This window comes from Dipodomys ordii, unplaced genomic scaffold (assembly GCF_000151885.1).
Source record: "Dipodomys ordii isolate 6190 unplaced genomic scaffold, Dord_2.0 Scaffold15, whole genome shotgun sequence".
Classification (NCBI taxonomy): Eukaryota; Metazoa; Chordata; class Mammalia; order Rodentia; family Heteromyidae; genus Dipodomys; species Dipodomys ordii.
The window spans coordinates 17,150,743-17,171,679 of NW_012267231.1; the positions used below are offsets into that span (position 1 = coordinate 17,150,743).

Consider the following 20,937-nt stretch of genomic DNA (forward strand, 5'->3'; position numbering starts at 1 on the left):
GTGGCTCAAGTGGTAGAGCGCTAGCCTTGAGCTGAAGAGCTGAGGGACAGCGCCCAGGCCCAGAGATCAGGCTCCACAACCGGACCCAAAAAAAAAAAAAGTTTATTTTTAAGTAGTTCTACGGAGGGATTTCAATTCACTATGTCAGTTTCTGAGTGTGATGCATCATTATTGTCACCCCTTTTATCATTCTTCCCATGTCTCCCAACCCCACTCATTCCTTCACTAGTGTAAGAAGATTCAAAGTGCTGGGCTCTAGTGTCTTACTATAATCCTGTCTACTCAGGAGACTGAGATCTGAGGATCTTGCTTTAAAGCCAGCCTGACTCTCACCTCCAGTGAAGCCAGAAGTGGAGGTGTGGGTCCAGTGGATAGAACACTCACCTTCAGCACAAACACTCAGTCCAGGATTTGTGTTCAAGCCTCAGGACGAGCACCAAAAAAAAAAAAAAGAAAAAAGATTCAAGGCAAACATGTCCTTCAGCTTGAAAAACAAACTTACTCTTTGGTCCTAAAGCTTATTCCTAATATGGGGGGAAAGGTATTCTCTGAAGTAAAGAATGGGTAAATTTCTCCGGGGATCACACCAGAGGCATTATGAGCTGTGCTCTGACAGTTTAGTCTCCTCAGACTGTATCCTTCAGCAGCCATTAATTGGCTTCCAACCACAATCCTCAGATCTCAGCCTCCTGAGTAGCTAAGATCATAGGCTAATTTTTTCTCATCAGGGTATTTATCATAAAGAAGGACAGCTTGTATATAGTGATCTGATTCATATTGGTCCCTTTCACTAAATTGTAAGTTTCATGAGGGGCAGGGCTTTGTCCTTTATGGTCACTACTGTTAACCTAAATTTCCTGCACAGAGAAAACAGCCAACAGATATTTGTAAGGTCACTACATCCATTGAATGCTTCCTATTTGGTTATAATTTTATGCCTGGGAGGGTGAACTCAGTTCTGTCCGTATTTCTGTCTAGAATGTAGCAGATCAGATCGCATTTCACGCCGCTGGTGGATTAACTGCCCTGGAACACATCCTTCAAGCCCTTCTCCCTGCTACAAACGTGAACACGGTCTCCCGAATTCCTCCCAAGTAAGTGTTGTGTTTTCATCTGTCTCTCACATCTCATTGGCCAGTCATTCCTGCCCCGTGGTTCCCTATGGGGAAACCTCGGAAAATGGAATGTGTGTGTACGCTCCCTGTGGAGGAAAACGGAGGTGTTTGGCCTCACTTGCAAAATTCAAATGGAGCTTAAAAAGCCTTATTGGGAAATCTCTTTAGTCAGTGGCCCGCTGGAAAACAGAGAGAAGCTGGCAAACTTTTGGGCGGCTCTGCTTTTAGAATTGGAGTAGAAACCAAAAAGCCAACCAGAGAGGAAGTAGAAAGACCCACACTGTGAAATCGGAAGTCCACACACATTCCTGAGCCAAACTGCGGTAGAATGCAGGCCCAGCCAGATTGCTCGGACCCACATTGTACATGGGTCCCTAATGGTAAATCAACTCATAGGCATAGCATTCTATGCAGCATTTGGACCTCATCTCTGCTTTCCTGGGCTCTGAGGTCTTCCTTTAGTCCCTGAGCACCTGTTTCAGGAGTGTGATACTTTGCTGGTGGACATTTTGAGGAGACTTACCAAACGAGAAGTTTTTGAAAAGACTTATTAAGATTACCCAGGAAATGTTTTTACGCTTTAGTTAGCACAGCAGTAGGAATGTTTTATTCATCCATGAGTTTCTCCCCACCCCCAGATGGTTTAGGAAAAGTAAAAAAAGAACGCAGCATCAGCTTTGGAGCCGCGCAGTGCTGGGTTTGGGTTTTACCTAGCATCTCTAGTTGGGGAGAATCCATTCAAGCTCCTTCATCTCATGGCATCTGTTCCATCATTTGAAAAATGGGTGACCACACTTCACAGTGCTAGGTGGGAATCCATTGAAGTTTATTTGGACGCTCTTTGCAAGCCATAAAGTGTTTTGTCGATGTCAGGTGAGAGGTCGTTCATTCCCCAGGTTCTCTTTAGATCATATAAACTTCTCTCCTTTTACCAAGACAGTTTAGTCTGCTTACGTGGTATCTCTCCCAAATGCGTGGGGTACTTGGCCACTGACAGTGATGAAGGCACTTTGGTCCACTGATGAGGAGAGGTGCAGGGAGGTGGTGTTCACTAAGCCATCTTGTGCCTCATCCAGCAGCTGTGGAAGGCTCCAGGCTTTCCTAGCCAAAGTAGACTTGGTTTACAGTGTGTTGCTAAGTGTATAATCATCACCCACTGTATGCTAATTAATTGGCCAGGAAGGATAGAAGGATGAAGGAAGTAATGAAACACAAAAGAAGTATTTTGCAATAAGAAAGGAGCTGCCATTTGGTTCTTTGGTACAGTGCTTTGATAACTTAGTTCATACCTTAGCCAGTTACCAGTGGCTCACACCTGTCATCCTATCTACCCAAGAGGCTGAGATCTGAGGCTCAGAGTTTAATGCCAGCCCGGGCAGGAAAGTTCCCTGAGACCCTTATCTCCAGTTGACAACCAAAAACCCAGAAATGGATATGTGGCTGAAGGAATAGAATGTTAGCCTTAAGCTTTTTCTTGCCAAGCAAGAGCAGGAGGCCCAGAGTTCAAGCCCCAGTCCTCACACCAAAAAATAGCTTGCAACATTAAATATCTGGTTCTTCCATTGTCCTTGACTTATGAATACAGAAGACATTCTTTTTTTTTCAAGTGGGACATTCTTTCAGTTTGAAGACAATAACAAACCATCATCTACTTTCAAATATTAGAAGCCCATGACAGGCTTCGTGCTAGTGGCTCACACCTGTCATCCTCGCTACGCAAGAGGTTGAGATCTGAGGATCATGGTTCAAAGCCAGCCTGAACAGAAAAATCTGTGAGACACTTACCTACAATTAACTAGCAAAAAGCTGGAGGTGTGGCTCAAGAGGTAGAATGTGCCAGTCTTGAGCAAAAAAAGGCAAGGGAAAACTTGAGGTCTTAAGTTCAACATCCAGTACTAGCACACAGACACAGCCATGACAAGTTTTACTAGTCTAAGGTGAAGAAAATGCTAGAATATGCCATGCATTCTTTGGTACTTGTTTTCTGCGCTAAGGGTTGAAAGGAGAGTAACACAAGTCTTCCCAAAAACTAGATGAACCTGAAAAAAAACAAATTGGCCTACCTTGTTTCAGGGCAACTTTCTTCCATGTGGAAAACAATGTGACAGGACCCCCTAATTGAGAAAGCCTAGTCTGGGGTACCCCTTCCTAACCTAGTCTTCTTAGTAATCACTTGAAGAGGAGTCACCAATTTCATGAGCTTTCCCCTGGTTCCAACAAATACAAAAAGAATCCACTGAAAATTGGAAAGGTAACAAAAAACTTTAAATATTCAAAAGCAAGTGCCAGTCTTTGTTTAGTTATTTTATCTTTGTGTTGGTCTCAGGGGCTTGCACTCAGGGCCTGAGCGCCATCCCCAAGGTTTTTTGTTCAAAGCTAGCGCATGCCCTCTCGAGCCACAGCTCCACTTCTAGATTTTTGATAGTTCATTGGAGATAAGAGTCTCACAGACTTTTCCTCCCCAGGCTGGCTTTGAATCAGGATCCTCAGATCTCAGTCTCCTGAGTAGCTACGATGACAGCCATGAGCCACTGTCACCCAGTTGTTTCATACTTTTAACAGAAGCTCCTGGAAGCTTTTCTCCCTCCCCACAAAAAGCCATTAGAGGGGTGTGAACGATAGAGTGCAGGGTGAGAGCTAAGGAGTACCAGGACCTGTGGACCGCTCAAGACCAAGGAGGGCATTTGGGAGGAAATAAAGAGAATTTAAAAACAAGCCCACTAGAGCTAGGAAGGTGGCTCAGTGGTAAGAGCACTTGCCTAGCATGCCTGAGGCCCTGGGTTCGATTCCTCAGCACCACATAAGCAGAAAAAGCCAGAAGTGGCGCTGTGGCTCAAGTGGTAGAGCACTTGCCTTGAGCTGAAGAGCTGAGGGACAGCGCCCAGGCCTAGAGTTCAGGCCCCATGACCGGCCAAAAAAAAAAATCCCACTTACCCTTCCATGTCTCCAAGTTGGGGAATTCTTGTCCTCAGTGAGTTGGCAAAGCACTCTTAGAGCTTTACTTTTAAGCACTGAAAAGTAAGGCTGGCTGCTGACACGCAAGTATGATCCTGGGGCTGTGCTCGGACAGGAAATCCTAACATCAGTGCTAGATGCTTTCCTCAGGAGGCAGTACTTAGTCAAAAGCCTCAGGTGAAATGAAGAAACAAGTTCACAAGCCCTGCCACTGTGGCCAGCTGCGCCTGACAGCAGAGGGCATTGGTCTGGACTTAGGACTCCGGGATTCCTTTCCAACATGTGCTAACTTTGGCTTAGATCTTTTGTTGTTGTTTGTGGGGGTTTTGGTGATACTTGGGTTTGCAGTCAGGCCTGTGTGTTAGGCCTAGTACTAGTATGAGACACCAACACCTGGCTCTTGCACAGATCTTTTCAGGCTCTGTTCCTCAAAGGAGAGGCACAGGTAAGAACAATATGCTGTTGGCTAGAGTAACAGGTGTCTGGGCTACCGCCTAAGTTCGGTGTCAGGTGTCTTGAAATCCTCAGAGGACAAAGCCATAAAAGCAAAAAAGAAACAAACCTCCGGGTTCATTTAAGACATACGTTTTTGTTAGTGTTAAAATTGAAATTGTGGTGGTGTACTGGGACTTGAGCTCTTAGGGCATCCTAATTTTGGTTGGCTACAAAGTTCAAGGCTAGAATTCTATCACTTGAGGCACATGTCCATTTCTGGCTCTTTGGTTGTCAATTGGAGATGAGGGACTTTCCCACCTGGGCTGGCTTTGAACTGAGATCTTCAGCTCTCAACCTCTTGAGAGGCTAGGATTACAGGCATGAGCCACTGCTACCTAGCTCAGATATGAATGATTAACAGTTACCAAAGAACTGTACCAGAGAAATGGCAGTTCCTTTCTTATTGCAAAATATTTCATTTTGTGTTTCATTCTTTCCTTAATCCTTCAGAAGTGGAGCTGTGGCTCAAGTGGTAGAGCACCAGTCTTGAGCACAAAAGCTCAGGTCCAATGGCCAGGCCCTGAGTTCAAATCTCAGTACTGGCAAAAAAAAATACAATCCATTACTAAACAGTTGATTATTTATAAGTAAGATTATGTTAATAGAATTCTAAATATCTTCTTTCAGATCAAGGTTTACTAAGAGTGAATAACTTTCTACCATCAACAATAGAAGGTTTTTTTTTTAAGTTTTTCAAGCTAATTAGCCATAGTGATTGATAAATACTCTCCCTCATTGGGCATATTGAGGTATTTTGTTTATATCTCAAAGGACTTATGGAGATGGTTACAGTTGACAGCTGCTCTACCACTAATAAGATTAAAGTAAAGAAATTAGTTGTGTCAACTTTAATCTGCTGTTTAACACTGCCAGCCACCTGGGGTCTTCTCCCAAGCCAACATGTTTAATTGTGAATTTTAAATTACATAACCAGATCCTACTTAAGAACATATCTGGAGCCTGGCTAATCATAGCTGTCTTGTAGTAAGAAATTTATGTCAGCAGTAAAAATAATGCCTTAGCACCAAAGTTTTAAATTAATGTATTAATTTGATGACCACCCTCCATTTTTAAATGTATTATTGTAATCTTTGAAACATAATACTTTCTCAGGAGGCGGATAATATGAGGAAATGCGGAAAGTCTAATTAAATTGGTGCTTAAAATATATCTGAATCCTCATCTAAAATGAGAAGGTCTCAGTGGAATAATTAAATTGATTATTCTATTTGTACCAAATTCGTTAATTGAACAAAAACCCTTGATCTAACACATCTAGTTGAAGATTTCTTTTTTGTGTGGGGGGAGGGGGGCGCTGGTCCTGGGTTCTGTCCCTGAGTTTGTTGTTGTTGTTGTTGATGATGTTGTTGTTGTTGTTGAAGGCTAGTGCTCTACTACTTGAGCCACAGCTCTATTTCTGGCTTTATAGTGATTTATTGGAAATAAGAGTCTCATAGACTTTCCTGTCCAGGCTGGCTTTGAACCACAATCCTCAGATCTCAGCCTTCTGTGTAGTTAGAATTACAGGATCAAGCCACCAGTGCCCCACCTACTTGGAGATTTCTTTATTCCTGCCTTTGAGGCGTCGTTATAATTGGATTGATTTTTAGAATTAAGTTTGCTGTCATTGAAGTGTTACATTTTATGTAATTAGTATGTGTACTATAATCATTGTTCTGTTAAGTTGTGATCCAAACTCAGGGTAGTATGTGGACAGTTTACACCTTCACCAGGAAGACAGGTTGATAAGAAAATATCATTAATCTCCCTGAAAGACCCCCTTGCCAAAAGGAGTCAAAAAGGAGTTTGAGCCAGGCACTTGTGGTTAATGTCTATAACCCTAGCTACTCAGGAGGCTAAGATCTTGCCCAGGCCAGCCTGGGCAAGAAAATTCATGAGACTCTTATCTCCAATTAATCACCAAAAAGCCAGAGTGAAGGTGTGGTAGAGCACTGGCGTGGGGCTTAGCGGCACAGGTGCAGATAGGAGGATGGCCATCTAGGCCAGCCCAGGCAAAACGTGAGACACGATTTGAAAAATAACCCAAAAAATGGCTGGCTGGCAGCGACTCAAGAGTGTTGCCTAGCAGGTGCAAGACCCTGAGCTCAAACCCCCGTAACTCCCAGAGTAAAAAATTTTAAAAAGTATGTCTTTGGAGGGAGTGGGCTGCCAGGGGACGTTGGCGTTGGGAGTGTGCCCACTCCACCATGGCAAAGGTTTCTTTTAAAATCACGATGATGTTGGGCCCATGGCTGCCCCAAAACTACTCAGCATTCCTGAAAGGGCACCTTTCACAGCAGTCTTAAAATCTGCAGCAGCAGAATTTGCAGGTCCAGTAGCCACAGGTGCAGTTGTTACCAATGATGGAATTAGGAATAAATCCTGCACAGACTGCTGGGAGTGTTCTTCCAAAGCATGGTTCCGAACTTCACACTATTCCTGGAGATCATGTTGGAAGTTGTTGCTATCTGCTACTTGAAACATATACAGAATAAATGCTAGTATACATATATATATATATGTATGTATGTATGTATATGTATGTATTTTTTTTTAATTTTCAAATTAAAAAGCTTGGTGCTGATAGCTCACATCTGTCATCCTTGCTACTCAGGGCTAGATCTGAGGATTGTGGTACAAAGCCAGCCTGGGCAGCAAAGTACATGAGACTCTTATCTCCAATTAACCACTAGAAAATCAGAAATGAGGCTGTGATTCAAAGTGGTAGAGTGCTAGCCTTGAGCAAAAATTGCTCAAGGACAGCGCCCAGGTCCTGAGTTCAAACTCTATAACTGGCACCCCCCCCAAAAAAAAAAATGTATGCCTACATAAACCTTGAGATCAGAAGTATCTTCGTTGCCTGTGGGGCTTAGCACAGGTCCTACATACCTGTAGATGCCTAGCAAGTAGTAGCTGAATAAGTACTCATGTCTCATTATAATTAAACTCTTCTCCTCAAAACACTACCCCTGAAAAGCTTGGTGTAAGCATTAATCTTGTCTCTAAGCATAATTTCTAAATAGGTCAGCCACATTGCAATTACTTTTTGGCAGTTCTAAGGCTCGAGGTCAGAGCCACCCCCTCCCCCCCACTTTCTGGCATTCTACTGTTTGACCCACACCTCTAGCCCTAGTGTTTTGTTGGTCATTTTAGATTTTTTTTTGGTGGGGGGGAGGCTCTGGGGCTTGAACTCTGGGCCTGGGCACTGTCCTTGAGCTCTCCAGGTCAAGGCGAGTGTTCTACCAGTTGAGTCACAATGCCACTTCCAGTTTTCTGGTGGTTAATTGGAGATGAGTCTCATGAACTTCCCTGCCCAGGCTGGCTTTGAATCTCAGTGCTCAGATCTCAGCCTCCTGAGTAGCTAGGATTATAGGCATGAGCCACCAGCACCCAGCTGTTGGTCATTTTAGAGCTGGAGTGTAGCAAACTTCTTTTTGTCCTAGCTGGCCTCAAACCATTATCCTCCAGCTCTCAGCCTCCTGAGTAGCTAGGATTTCAAGTGTGAGCCACTGGCACCCAGCCCTCATTGTAATTTTTTTTGTGGGGAGGGGTCCAGTTGTGAGGCCTGAACTCTGGGCCTGGGTGCTGTCCCTCAGCTCTTCAGCTCAAGGCTAGCACTCTACCACTTGAGCCACAGCGCCGCTTCCGGCTTTTTTTTTCTTTTTGCTTATGTGGTGCTGAGGAATCGAACCCAGGGCCTCAGGCATGCAAGGCAAGCGCTCTACCACGGAGCCACCTTCCCAGCCCTTATTGTAATTTTTGAAGTCCAAGAATAATCTTCTTGTTTAAGGATCCAACTCTAAAACTTTCATCTGCCTTACAATTTTCCACATTGAGTCTGGCTTTGGAGGGGGGAATGACATTGTGTTAATGCCCATAATAAACCAGATTGGCTACTTGGGAATAAATTTAATGATCAAACTCTACCAAGCGCTTAGAACGTGGGGTAGTGGAGAATGTGCTTAATCGATATACTGAAATACTCCACAGTCACACATTCTAGTACATTCTGCTTGAAACGGGAGGTCTCCCTCCTCAGACTGCCCAGCCAGTCCCCACAGGCCAGGATGAGGGAGAGCTCTTGGAGCAAGTCCTTTCTAGATCATTTCTAGTTGTAAAACAGAACCAATTCAAGGCTGCAAGGCCAAGGGTCACTGCTCAGCCTCTTGAGCTGGCACGGGAGACTTTCAGGAGGGAGCCCCACAAGGGCCTGGGACAGATATCCACTCCCAAAAATGCCAGAAGGGAAAAAAGTTAAGGGACAGCACCCAGACCCTGAGTTTCAAGTACTGGCACAAAAGAAAAAGGAAATTTAAAAAAAAAGCTGTACACACGCACCACACACACACCACACACACACACACACACACCACACACACACACACCACACACACACACACACACACCACACACACACACACACACACACACCACACACACACACACACCACACACACACACGGTGTGTGCATTGAGATACTGCTAGAGGCAATGGGTTGTAACACTCGTCCTTTAAATCTGGCATTAGACAATGGATGTGAGTGAGATGTGCTTTCTAAAATCTCAACTACTGCAAACTGCATAAGGTTATTAGCTGCATTCTTCCTAGTGCTCTTCAGCTGTGACCTGCTGGAGCTTTTTTTTAACTTTTTATTTTATTTTATTGTGAAAACTGTACAGAGGGGTTACAATTACATGGGCAAGGTAATGAGTGCATTTCTTATCAAGCATTGTTGCTTCCTCCTTTGTTTCCCTTTACCACCCCTTCCCATCCACCCCCACTCCCCCCCATCCCCCCCCCCGCACCAAAGTTGTAAATTCGGTTTTTTTGACATAACATCTTGTATATCCCATTGTTATAATGGGTCCACCTGTATCCCTATTTAAACAATTTGGTTTTGGGTTTTTTTTTTAACTCTTTTTAATGACTTAGGTCTTTTCTACCATGCATTCTCTGTTCGTGTGTGTGTGTGTGTCTGTGTGTGTCTGTGTGTGTCACTGGAGATAAGAATCTCATAGACTTTCCTGCCTGGGATGGCTTTGAACTGTGATCCTTAGGTCTTAGCCTCCTAAGTAGCTAGCTTTCCAGGAATGAGTCACCAGCACCCAGCTCGCTGGTGTTAAAGTAAGTTCCTGAACTCATGTCCAAAAGACTTAGCTTTAGGATGCTTTTCTTTGTTTTTCAGAAGAAATATTTTCCATTTCTATTTCAAGAGAAGCTCTCTTGACCAAAAATAAAAAACCCATGTATTCATAATTATTTGGGGCAAGAAAACTTACACCCCAAAACTTCCAACCACAACATACTTTAGAGAGAATCGACAGTGAGATGTTAATGTATGCCCAGAAGATACTTTAAATTCTGGAACTTTCTGCTTGATGTTTAAAAAAAAAAAGTGCATCTAGTCATTTGATTTTGAAATTACAGGGTAAGCTGCCTAGACAGACCACCCGGGCTGGATGTGAAGCATTTTACTCTTCTTAAGACAGGTGCTTTTCAAATTGAGCTTGTCTTTCAAGCAAGTTTACTGAGTGGACAAGTTTTTCCAGATTCTGAGATTTTTGGCTCCCCTCTCTGTTTTTCGGTTTTTTTGTTTGGTTTTGTTTTCCTCATCCAAAAGTAGTCTCTGTATGCAGGGTTCCTGGGAGAGGTTCATCCATGCAGAAATTACAGAAATACTCTTGCCACACTTTGCTCGTTTTCTTCAATGAAAGCACACAGGGCATCAGCACGAGCGTCCTCCCTTCGGGGTCGGTGAGGGAGCTCGCTTTTCTGTGTGCATGTTTGTTTATGCCTCTGATTGATTCATAAGAGATTTGAAACAACTTGTAAAAATTTGAGACAACTTTGTAAAAAGAAAATATTTAGACAGATAAATAGAAGTTGAAAACCAAGGTGGTTGCCAGGCACTGGTGGCTCACTCCTGTCAGCCTCGCTACTCGGGAGACTGAGATCTGAGGATTATGGATCAAAGCCCACCTGGACAGGAAAGTCAGTGAGACTTTTTTTAATTTAATTTTATTTTATTTTGTCTCTCAGGGTCTTGAACTCGGCCTGGGTACTGTCCCTAAGCTCTTCAACTCAACGTTAGCGCTCTACCACTTGAGTCACCGCACCACTTCTGATTTTCTGGTGGGTAATTGGAGATGAGTCTCAGGGACGTTCCTGCTTGGGCTGGCTTTGAACCACAATCCTCAGACCTCAGCCTCCTGAGTTACTAGGATTGCAGGCGTGAGCCACTAAGACCCAGCTTATGGTTTAGATTTAAGAAAACAGGAGAAAAGAGGGATTATTCAGTCATTTTATTTGGAAGTAAAATTAATTGAGGTTCCTGACCCATACTTGACACCAAAATTAATTCCAACATAATTGATAAGGATGAATTACAAAACTGGGCACTGGTGACACACACCTGTAATCCTAGCTACTCAGGAAGCTGAGACCTAAGGATGGAAGTCCTTGCTCCAATTAAACTCATCTCCAGTTCACCACCACAAAGCAGGAAGTGGAACTGTGACTCAAGTGGTAGAACACCAGCCTTGAGTGCAACAGTTAAGGGACAGTGCCCAGCCCTTGAGTTCAGGCCCCAATACCGGCACAAAATAAAACAGGGTTGGGGGGGACGGTAATTCAGCATGTCAGCTTGAGATACAAGGCATCTTGGTATAGTTGGGAGAGATGAGGGAGAATGACAAAAGGAGTGACATTGATCAAGTACCTAACTTTTGGGGCTGGGAAGGTGGCTCAGTGGTAGAGCGCTTGCCTTTCATGCATGAGGCCCTGGGTTCGATTCCTCAACACTACATAAGCAAAAAGAAAAAAGCCAGAAGTGGCGCTGTGGCTCAAGTGATAGAGCACTAGCCTTGAGCTGAAGAGCTGAGGGACAGCGCCCAGGCCCAGAGTTCAGGCCCCACGACCAGACCCAAAAAAAAAAAAAAGAAGTACCTAACTTTTAATAAGATAAATAGCTCTATCCTAAGGTACTATCCTAAGTGCTGAGCACAGTTAATTCTCCCTTAATTCTCCTGGCACCCATTTGAAGCCCTAAGTTTATATATGAGTACATGGATGCTGAGGGGTTTGTTCAAAATTTGCTAAAATCTTGAAAGGGATTCTGCCTAGATGTATCTTGTTCCTGTGGCTCTACCTCCCTTCCCTTCCCCCATAACCGGGATTTGAATTTGGGCCCTGGAGCTTGCTTGGCTTGTTTGACTTTTTTGTTTACTTGGCTGGCACTCTCCACTTGAATCAAGTCTCCAGTATAGCTTTTTTGCTGGTTGATTGGAAGTGATGTTTCACAAACTTTTATGTCTAGGCCAGTGTTGAACCTTGATCCTCCAGATCTCAGCTTCTTGAGTAGCTAGGATTCCAGGCGTGAGTCACAGGTGGGGCGGGGGGGGGGGCTCCCGGTGGCTCCCAGTTACACACTTCTGTAATCAGTTTTCAGAAATTTCATCAGTTAGATGAAGCAAAGTAAAACCATCCCATACCTCATTACACCAGCGTCCAAACCCCCTCGGACCAGAGGCTGCGTGGATATTTTAATATCATTCACAGGTTTAGATTGCGTGAAAGTCACATTGAGAAAAGCATCTAGACTCGTTGAATTTGCCTTCTCGAATTTTCTATCTCCCATGGGCCAGTGCCACTAGCACTAGAGCATCAGGCCTGTGAGGCCGCTGGCACAGTGCATGGTGCTTCTCAACTCTGTGCAAGAGAATCACCCTGAGAGCTTTAGAAATGTGCAGATGTTGGGGCTTAGGCAGGTCTGTGTAGCTTTAAAAGCTACCAGTCTTTCTAATGGTAGTCAAGTGTCGAACCCCTATCCTGGAACAGTATCTTTCGGGCTTTAGCCAGAATTTGTGTCTCTTACAAGTTCCCTGGGTATCCTGAAGCTACTGACCCCTAGGATTGTACCTCAAGAACTGTTCTACAAATGTACCGAGAAAATGTGTGGCATAGAAATATATGTATAAGCCAGGTGCTGGTGGCTCACGCCAGTAATCCTAGCCACTCAGGAGGCTGAGATCTGAGGATCATGGTTCAAAGCCAGCCCGGGCAGAAAAGTCCAATAAAAACCACTAAAAACCGGAGGTGGCACTGTGGCTCAAGTGGTAGAGCTCTTATCTTGAGCTGAAGAGCTGAAGGATAACATCCAAACCCAGAGTTCAAGCCCCACAACTGACAAAGAAGCGCCGGTCGCTCACTCCTGTAATCCTAGTTACTCGGGAAGCTGAGATCTGAGGATGGAAGTTCAAAGCTGGCCCAGGCAGGAAAATCCCTGAGACTCTTTTTTTTTTTTTTGGGGGGGGGGTCTGGTCGTGGGGCCTGAACTCTGGGTCTGGGCGCTGTCCCTCAGCTCTTCAGCTCAAGACTAGCACTCTAGGGGGGACGGGTGGGGGGGAGGCTGGGAAGGGATGTGGGATGTGAAGGGTAAACAAAGGAGGAGGCTGCAATGCTTGATAAGAAATGTACGCATTATCTTGCCCATGTAATTGTAACCCCTCTGTACAGTATGTTCACAAAAAATTAAAATTAAAAAAAAAAGACTAGCGCTGTACCACCTGAGCCATAGCGCCACTTCTGGCTTTTTTCTTTTTGCTTATGTGGTGCTGAGGAATGGAACCCAGGGCCTCAGGCATGCAAGGCAAGCGCTCTACCACTGAGCCACCTTCCCAGCCCATCCCTGAGACTCTTATCTCCAGTTAACTACCAGAAAAGTAGAAGTGGCGCTGTGGCTCAAGTGGTAGAGTGTTTGCCTTGAGCTGAAGAGCTGAGCAACAGTGCCCAGGCCCAGAATTCAAGCCCCACCACCAACAACAACAACAAAAGAGAAATATATGGGTGTATATACACAGACACACATACATATAATGGAATTTTACTCATCTGTCAGGAAATGATATTATATAATATGTAGGGAAATGAATGGATCTAGAAAAAATTATGTTAAGTGAAATAAATCAGGCTCAAAGGGACAAATGGCATGTTTTTCTCTCATGTGGAAGTCAGATCTAAATTACAAATCTATAGGAAAACATATGCAGGGTCATGTGCACACACACACACATTAAAGTGTGGTGTATGCAGAGAGGATTCCAGTAGTGTAACTTTTGAACAACTTACTTATAGCTTAACAAAATGAATTCCAGGAAACTAAAACATATTTTGTTGTGGGGGGGGAGATAAGGGGCAAGAGGGCAGATGAAAGGAGAGAGGAAAGGTAGGCGAATGCAGTCATCATATTCAGTGTGCATATGTGAAAATGAAGCCTCATAATTTGACAAGATGGATGGGGTTGGGAAAGATGGGGGAAATTGATGGATGGGAGGCATTGATCAAGATGTGCTGTCCTCATAAACTGATTTGTTGAATTGAAACCTCACCCTCTTTACAACTACTTAAAAGGTAATAAGAAAAAGGAAAAAAAGAACAGTTCTAGAGGATTGATTGTAGGGGGACCAAGTCAAAACATTTTTATATAGGACTTAAGCAGGAGATTTAGTGAGACAGGTCAGAATAAACACGGATCACTCAGGCAGTGCAGGCCTTAGGTGCAGTCTTCCGAACACCCAGGAGAGGGCCCGGCCCATTAAGCTACATGCTTTCAATGTTTCTATAGACAGTGGCATGTCATCCTTTAAATCTCCTGATCTTTGCTCACTTGGGCCTTCCTTAAACAGTTGGGCCTATGACCAATGTGTCCCCTCTAGGAAAGATGTTCCCATTACTCAGGACCTGAGGCCATGTTCACACCTCCTCCAGCCATAGTACGGGCAGAATCGCCACTCTCCCTGTGCAGATCTTTTCTTTTATCATCTGCCCTTTTGCAGACCAGCAGATCTGGCAACAGGAGCTTTGACAGTCCTCCCTCTCTCCCTCCTTCCCTCCCTCCTTCCCTCCCTCTCTTCCTCCCTTCCTCCCTTCCTTCCTTCCCTCCTTTCTCCTTCTCTCCTTCCCTCCTTCCCTCCCCCTCCCTTCCCTCCCTCTCTCCCTTCCCTCCCTCTCTCCCTTCCCCCCTCTTTTCTTTCTTCCTTCCTTCATTCCTTCCTTCCTTTCTTTTTTCTGGGTATTATTTGAAGGATCGAAGTTCTTAGTTCATTTGTAGTTATAGCTGATGAAGAAATTATCAGCCAGGCACTGGTGGCTCAAGGCTTTTAAATCCTAGCTACTTAGGAGGATGAGATCTGATATTGTGGTTCAAAGCCAGCCCAAGTAGATAAATCCAAAAGACTCTTTATTTTCAGTTAATCAGCCAAAAAGTGGAAGTGGAGGCCGAGCACTGGTGGCTCACGCCTGTAAACCTAGCTACTCAGGAGGCTGAGATCCAGGGATCGCAGTTCAAAGCCAGCCCAGGCAGGAAAGTCCATGAGACTCTTATCTCCAATAAACCACTAGAAAACCAGAAGTGGTGCTGTGGCTCAAGCGGTAGAGCATTCGTCTTGAGCTGAAGAGCTCAGGGACAGCCCCAGGCCCAGAGTTCAAGCCCCACGACCAACAAAAAACCAGTGGAAGTGAAGGCATGGCTCAAGTGGCAGAGTGCGTCCTTGAATGAAAAAGCTGAAGGTTAGCACCCAGACACTGAGTTCAAGCCCTAGTACTATCACACATTAAAAAAAGAAAGAAAGAAAGAAAAGAACCCAGCACTAGTAACTCACGCCTGTAATCCCAGCTACTCAGGAGGCTGAGATCTGAGGATAGCAGTTCAAAGCCAGCCCAAGCAGGAAAGCCCTTGAGACTCTTTTATCTCCAATAAACCACCAGAAAACAGGAAGTGGCACTGTGGCTCAAAGTGGTAGAGCATTAGCTTGAGCAAAAAAGCTCAGGGACAGCACCCAGGCCCTGAGGTCAAGCCCCACAAACCCCTCCAAAAAAGAAAAATCAGATAGATGAGTAAATATGTTTCCTTTGTCTACAGCTGCAATTGCTAAGATTGTAACTAGGAAAAATTAATATAAAGCTATTAGATACTAATGGGTAAACATGGTAAGGGCCGTTCACCTCAGATCTTTAGAGTAACATCCATCTCATACTTGTTCCTTTCATTCCATTGATTTTATGTATTTGACATTGTTGGGAAAAGAGCTGTTCAAGGTTCACAAATGGTGTTTTTTCTCTCCTTCTATTAGGTCGCTTTGCAATGCAATCAACGTTTACAACCTCACCTGCAGTAACTGTTCAGAAAACTGCACCGACGTTCTGTTCAGTAATAAGATGACCTTCTTAATGGACCTCCTGATGCACCAGCTGACGGTATGTGGTATGGCTGCTCTGGTTAGAAGCAGGGATGGCTTGAGAAGCAGTCCTCGTCGCCAACGCTGAGAGAATTCAGCCCATTTACTCTTTCAGACTGAAGAAAAGAAAAACAAGTCATAAAGATGATTTAGGGTATCAATAGGGAGAGGTAGCAAAATCTCTTTAAGTATTTGAACATGTTGTATTACATTTCAGGTTCCAGTAGCGAATGGGTGGTAGACGGGTGACACTTGCTAAGAACACAAATTTGTATAGTCAGACTTGGCTTTGGAACCAAGTGATACCAGCCACTAAGCCTCTGAAGCCACAGGAATGGCTGGGGTCAGAGGACGAAAAAGTGGAGAACTCAGTCAGATTGTTACACCACAAGTAAAGGGCTGCATTATAAAGGGCTTCCTTTTTTTTTTTTTTTCTTTTGCCAGTCCTAGGGCTTGAACTCAGGCCCTGGGCACTGTCCCTGAGCTGCTTTTGCTCAAGGCTAGTGCTCTACCACTTTAGCTACAGCATCACTTCCAGCTTTTTCTGAAGAATTGAACCCAGGGCTTCATACGTACTAGGCAAGCACTCTACCACTACACCACCTTCCCAGCTCCAGATTTTTTTAATTAAAAAATAAATAAATTACTTTGTCAGAAAGAAGCCACCTCTGGACTTCTGCACTGGGGACAATGAGCCACTTGTCACCTTAATTTTTACTTCAGTGCATAGATGTTGACAGGAAAGCTGGTAAAGCAGTCAAAGATTTAGCTTTGCAAATGCAGTGTTCAGAACAGAGCCAGGGCCACACGTTTCCTGGGAAGGCTTCTGAGCCCCCAAAGTACTTACCGAAAATCCCTCTCGAGCTGCAGGTTTACAACACAGCAGATTTCTTTTTTGGAGCTGAATTACTTTTAATCAGTACACAGTCCTACTAGTTCTTCCTTATACTCTCTACTTGTATTTTCTTTCTTCCCCAAGTGGGTTTATTTCTACACATTTTGGAGCCTTAACTGAGGCATAATAGCACCCTCTTCATTATTCAAATCTTTTTTTTTATTTTTTTTGTCGATCATGGGGCTTGAACTCTGGGCCTGGGCGCTGTCTCTCAGCCCTTCAGCTCAAGGCGAGTGCTCTACCACTTGAGCTACAGTGCCACTTCCGGTTTTCTGGTGGTTTATTGGAGATAGGAGTCTCATGGTCTTTCCTGCACAGGCTGGCTTTGTACTGCGATCCTCAGATCTCAACCTCCTGAGTAGCTAGGATTACAGGCGTGAGCTACCAGCCCCCAGCTATTCAAATCTTCTTTAACTTGGCCCTTTCCATAATTCTAAGAATGTGTGTGAGTGTGCACAAGTGCATGTGCATGCTAAAATAGGAACTCAAAATCAGGGCTTCAGCCAGGCACTGAGGGCTCACACCTATAATCCTAGCTACTCGGGAGGCTAAGATCTGAGGATCTTAGTTTGAAACCAGTCTGGGCAGAAAAGTCCCCATGAGACCCTTACCTCTAATTAGCCACTTAAAAACTGGATGTGACACTGTGGCTCAAGTGGTAGAGTGGCAGCCTCAAGCACAGAGGCTCAGGAACAGTGCCCTGACCCTGAGTTCAAGCGTGACAACAACAAATGATGATGATGATGATGATGATAAAGAAATCAGAGCTTCACATTATCACTTGGCTTTTGTAGTCAAGGCCGGTGTCCTGCCACTTGAGCCACAGCTCCACTTGTAGCTTTTTGCTGGTCAATTAGAGATAAGAGTCTCATAGATTTTCCTGCCTGGGCTGGCTTCTAACTTCAATCCTCAGATCTCTGGCTCATAAGTAGCTAGGATGTCAGACGTGAGCCACCTGTGCCCAGCCAAGAATACTTTTTTATGTGATCCTAGACATTGCTTCTCTTCTAGAACTAATCACAACCAAATTATATTGTAATTATTTACTTGTCTCTGTCCCCCATTCGCCCAAAACCAATTAAGACAGCAGGTTGTAACCTATCACTATCTCCAAGATCCTATCCCAGGACCTGGCACTGAGTAAATTCAGTACACCATTTGAATGAATGCCTGAGGGAATGAAGTTAATCCCTGCATGTCACTAGGAGGAAATCTGAAATGATGAGGAAGCCCGCAAAGACAGGTATACTGTGTGACAGTGAGGGATGTTGACCGCAGGGTAGGAGATACCCCAAGATTTAATCTAGAGCTGTTCCACAGCTGCTTACAGAGAACCCAGAGAGTCAACAGGTGTTGTACTATCCAGAGTTTTCCCTTGCTAGGTAAGTCATTAAAATATGAGCAAGGAGGTTGGAGGCGTGCTAGCCAATAAGCAGAAATGTCAGGTACAGAGTTCGAGTTCCTGTCTCAGATCTGAAAAAAAAAATCAAAATTAAATATGAATAAAGCATTTTAGCAAAAACAAAAAAATCGGGGCTGGGAAGGTGGCTCAGTGGTAGAGCACTTGCCTTGCATGCCTGAGGCCCTGGGTTCGATTCCTCAGCACCACATAAGCAAAAAGAAAAAAGCCGGAAGTGGCGCTGTGGCTCAAGTGGTAGAGCGCTAGCCTTGAGATGAAGAGCTGAGGGACAGCGCTCAGGCCGAGTTCAGGCCCCACGACCAGACCTTCCCTCCCCCCCCCCCCAAAAAAAAACCTTCAGAAATAGGAGAGAAAAGACAATATTTGTTGTCTGGCCTTCTGTCTTGGGTGTTTTAATATATGTTGCCTCATTTTATTTTCATAAAAGCTTCATGAGGTTATTATTACCCTATTTCACAGACAAGGAAACTCAAGTCAGCCCTAAGAGATTAACTTCTCAGTAGGTTGGCATCTTTACATGGATGTCAGTCACAAAGCCAGGAGCCAAACCTGAGTCAAGGGACCATCTATTTCATACAATAATGGAATGACATTTTTTTAAGTGCCAGGGAAAACTGAGGACTGTCATCGTGTGAAGACTATGTCAGTAAAACAGCTTAATTGTAGTGGGTGACCCTGAGCCAGGAAACCTGTATTAGCAGGAAACTGGAAGTGTATGCAAGGTCTATAGAGAAGTTCAATTGATTGACTCACTGTTAATTTCCTCTTTTCAATACTTGTAGTGTGGTTTTGTAAGATATGAATGGTAAGGATTATGATGGTAGATACCACGCTACTATTTTATAAAGATAATTGTTGATTTAAAATTATTACCAAATAAGAATAAAAAGCCACACAACAACAACAAAATCCCCTGCCTTCTTGCTGTTCTGTCCTGCCTTGTCTGGAAGAATTTACCCTATGAAACCTACTCTGTCTTGAGAAAACATTCCTCCCAACGTGGCAGGTAACTAGCGAGGATGGGAATGGCATTCCAAACGTGGGGAGATGGCCAAGGTGACCCCCAGGCTTCCTTCTGGCTCTGTACTTTTTTACTCAGAGAGAAAGAGAAGTTGAAAGGGGTAGGAAGGAAGAGAAAAAATGGTTGTGACTGAGAGAAATTGACTCTTTCACTTAAAATGACTCCAGTTCAGAGAAGCCCAACGTGTAACCCCAGCCTTCTAGGAAATCCCTGCGTAGACACAGAACAGATACACAGAGGACTCCCCTTAATTTAGGATGCTATAACAAAACAGCATAGACTGCATAGCTTATGCACAAGAGAAAGTTGTTTGTTTGTTTGTTTTTCCCTCACACTTGTGAAGCCTGTGTCACACGCTGCCTGCTGGCTCCTTAGAGAGTCGTCCCTGGCCTTTGCTGTTTGTTTTTGCCAGTCCTGGCACTTGAACTCAGGGCCTGGGCACTGTCCCTGAACTGCTTTTTGCTCAAGGCTAGCACTCTACCACTTGAGCCACAGTACCACTTCTGGCTTTTTTGGTGTATTTGGTACTGAGGAAACGAACCCAGGGCTTCATGCATGCTAAGAGAGCACTACCACTAAGATACATTCCCAGCCCCTCATTGGCTTTTTCTCCCCATTATGACTGGATCACCTCCCAAGTAATCTTCCAGACCATCACTTGGGAGATTAAATGTCATCATTTGAATGTCGGGGGACACAGCGCTCGGTACGTGGTGCATGGGGCGCATGGGGTGCATGGCACATGGATAAATGGTCTGATGATCTGTGCTGAGCACCATGGCCGTGGGCAGCACAGTGTGCAGTAAGATTTGCCCGACTCATTAGCAAGGAAAGATTTGTGAGCTAGCTCTCCGCCTCTCATGCTAGCTGGTATTTACAGAGTGCCAGCTCTGTGCCAGGAGCTTAAGTATCTTATTTCCCCGCTTCTTTAACAACCCTACTTTGCTTTGAATGATACCCCTGGCTTGCCATCTCCAGCTCCCTGACATCCAGAAAAGCTTTTAATCCCTCAGTCAGTGGATCCCACCAGGTTGTGTGTTTACGCGGTTCTGTTCATTTTGCTCCATTCGGAGCTGGGATCCAGGCGCGTTGTTTGCCATCCTCGGCGTCCACGTGGCACTTCCTGGTGGGTTCTTCCCTCTCTTGTAGCTGGCAGTCATACTGCTGCTCTGCCCGGGCCTGTGGCAGCACGGGAAGAGGATGTGTCTCCTGCTTGGGAGTGACAGGTGATGATGGTTTTCCTGTTTGTGGAGATCACTTGGGTGTGTTTCCATTGTTCTCACTATCTGGGTTTAAATAGCCATGCAACTGAAATATGGATCACTAACTTGGAGTATTAACTTGAAATGAAGAGTAAAAAAAATTAGTCATCAACACATTTTTCTCAGAAGGAATTTTATTTATTTTTTTATTGTAACAGTTACATGAGCAAGGTAATGAGTACACTTCCTATTGAGCATTGTTACCCCTTCCATTGTTTTCCCCCTACCATCCCTTCCCTCCCTCCCTTCCCTGAGGTTCTTTTTTTTTTTTAAATTGTGATTAAGTGATTACATAATTTCCCAAATTTCACAGTATTGTGGAATAATGATGCTCATTTAAAGTCACAAGCTCATTCTAACTTTCCTGGAGCAAATTGTCTGTCACGGTCTATAACATATAACGGTGTTCACATGTTATACACCATACATGTGATCAGCAGCATGGGGATATTTAGTAGTGGTTCGACCAGATGAGTGGGAGTTCTTTGTTTCTTAAGTCCTGTTAATTTTGTCGTATCACCTAACATTTTGGATTTAGC

The 20,937-nt window shown here is 44.3% G+C and overlaps 1 protein-coding gene and 1 pseudogene across 1 annotated transcript in view; both read left to right on the forward strand.

The window, feature by feature from the left end:
• The window catches only part of Scaper (S-phase cyclin A-associated protein in the ER), a 226,799-nt gene that overhangs the window by 142,116 nt on the left and 63,746 nt on the right, over positions 1 to 20,937 (forward strand). The window contains exons 23-24 of the mRNA XM_013012177.1: positions 979 to 1,094; positions 15,696 to 15,819. Of these exons, the coding sequence (XP_012867631.1) occupies positions 979 to 1,094; positions 15,696 to 15,819 (240 nt within the window). The remainder of the gene's footprint in view (positions 1 to 978; positions 1,095 to 15,695; positions 15,820 to 20,937) is intronic.
• On the forward strand, positions 6,773 to 7,060 carry LOC105982273 (annotated as a pseudogene).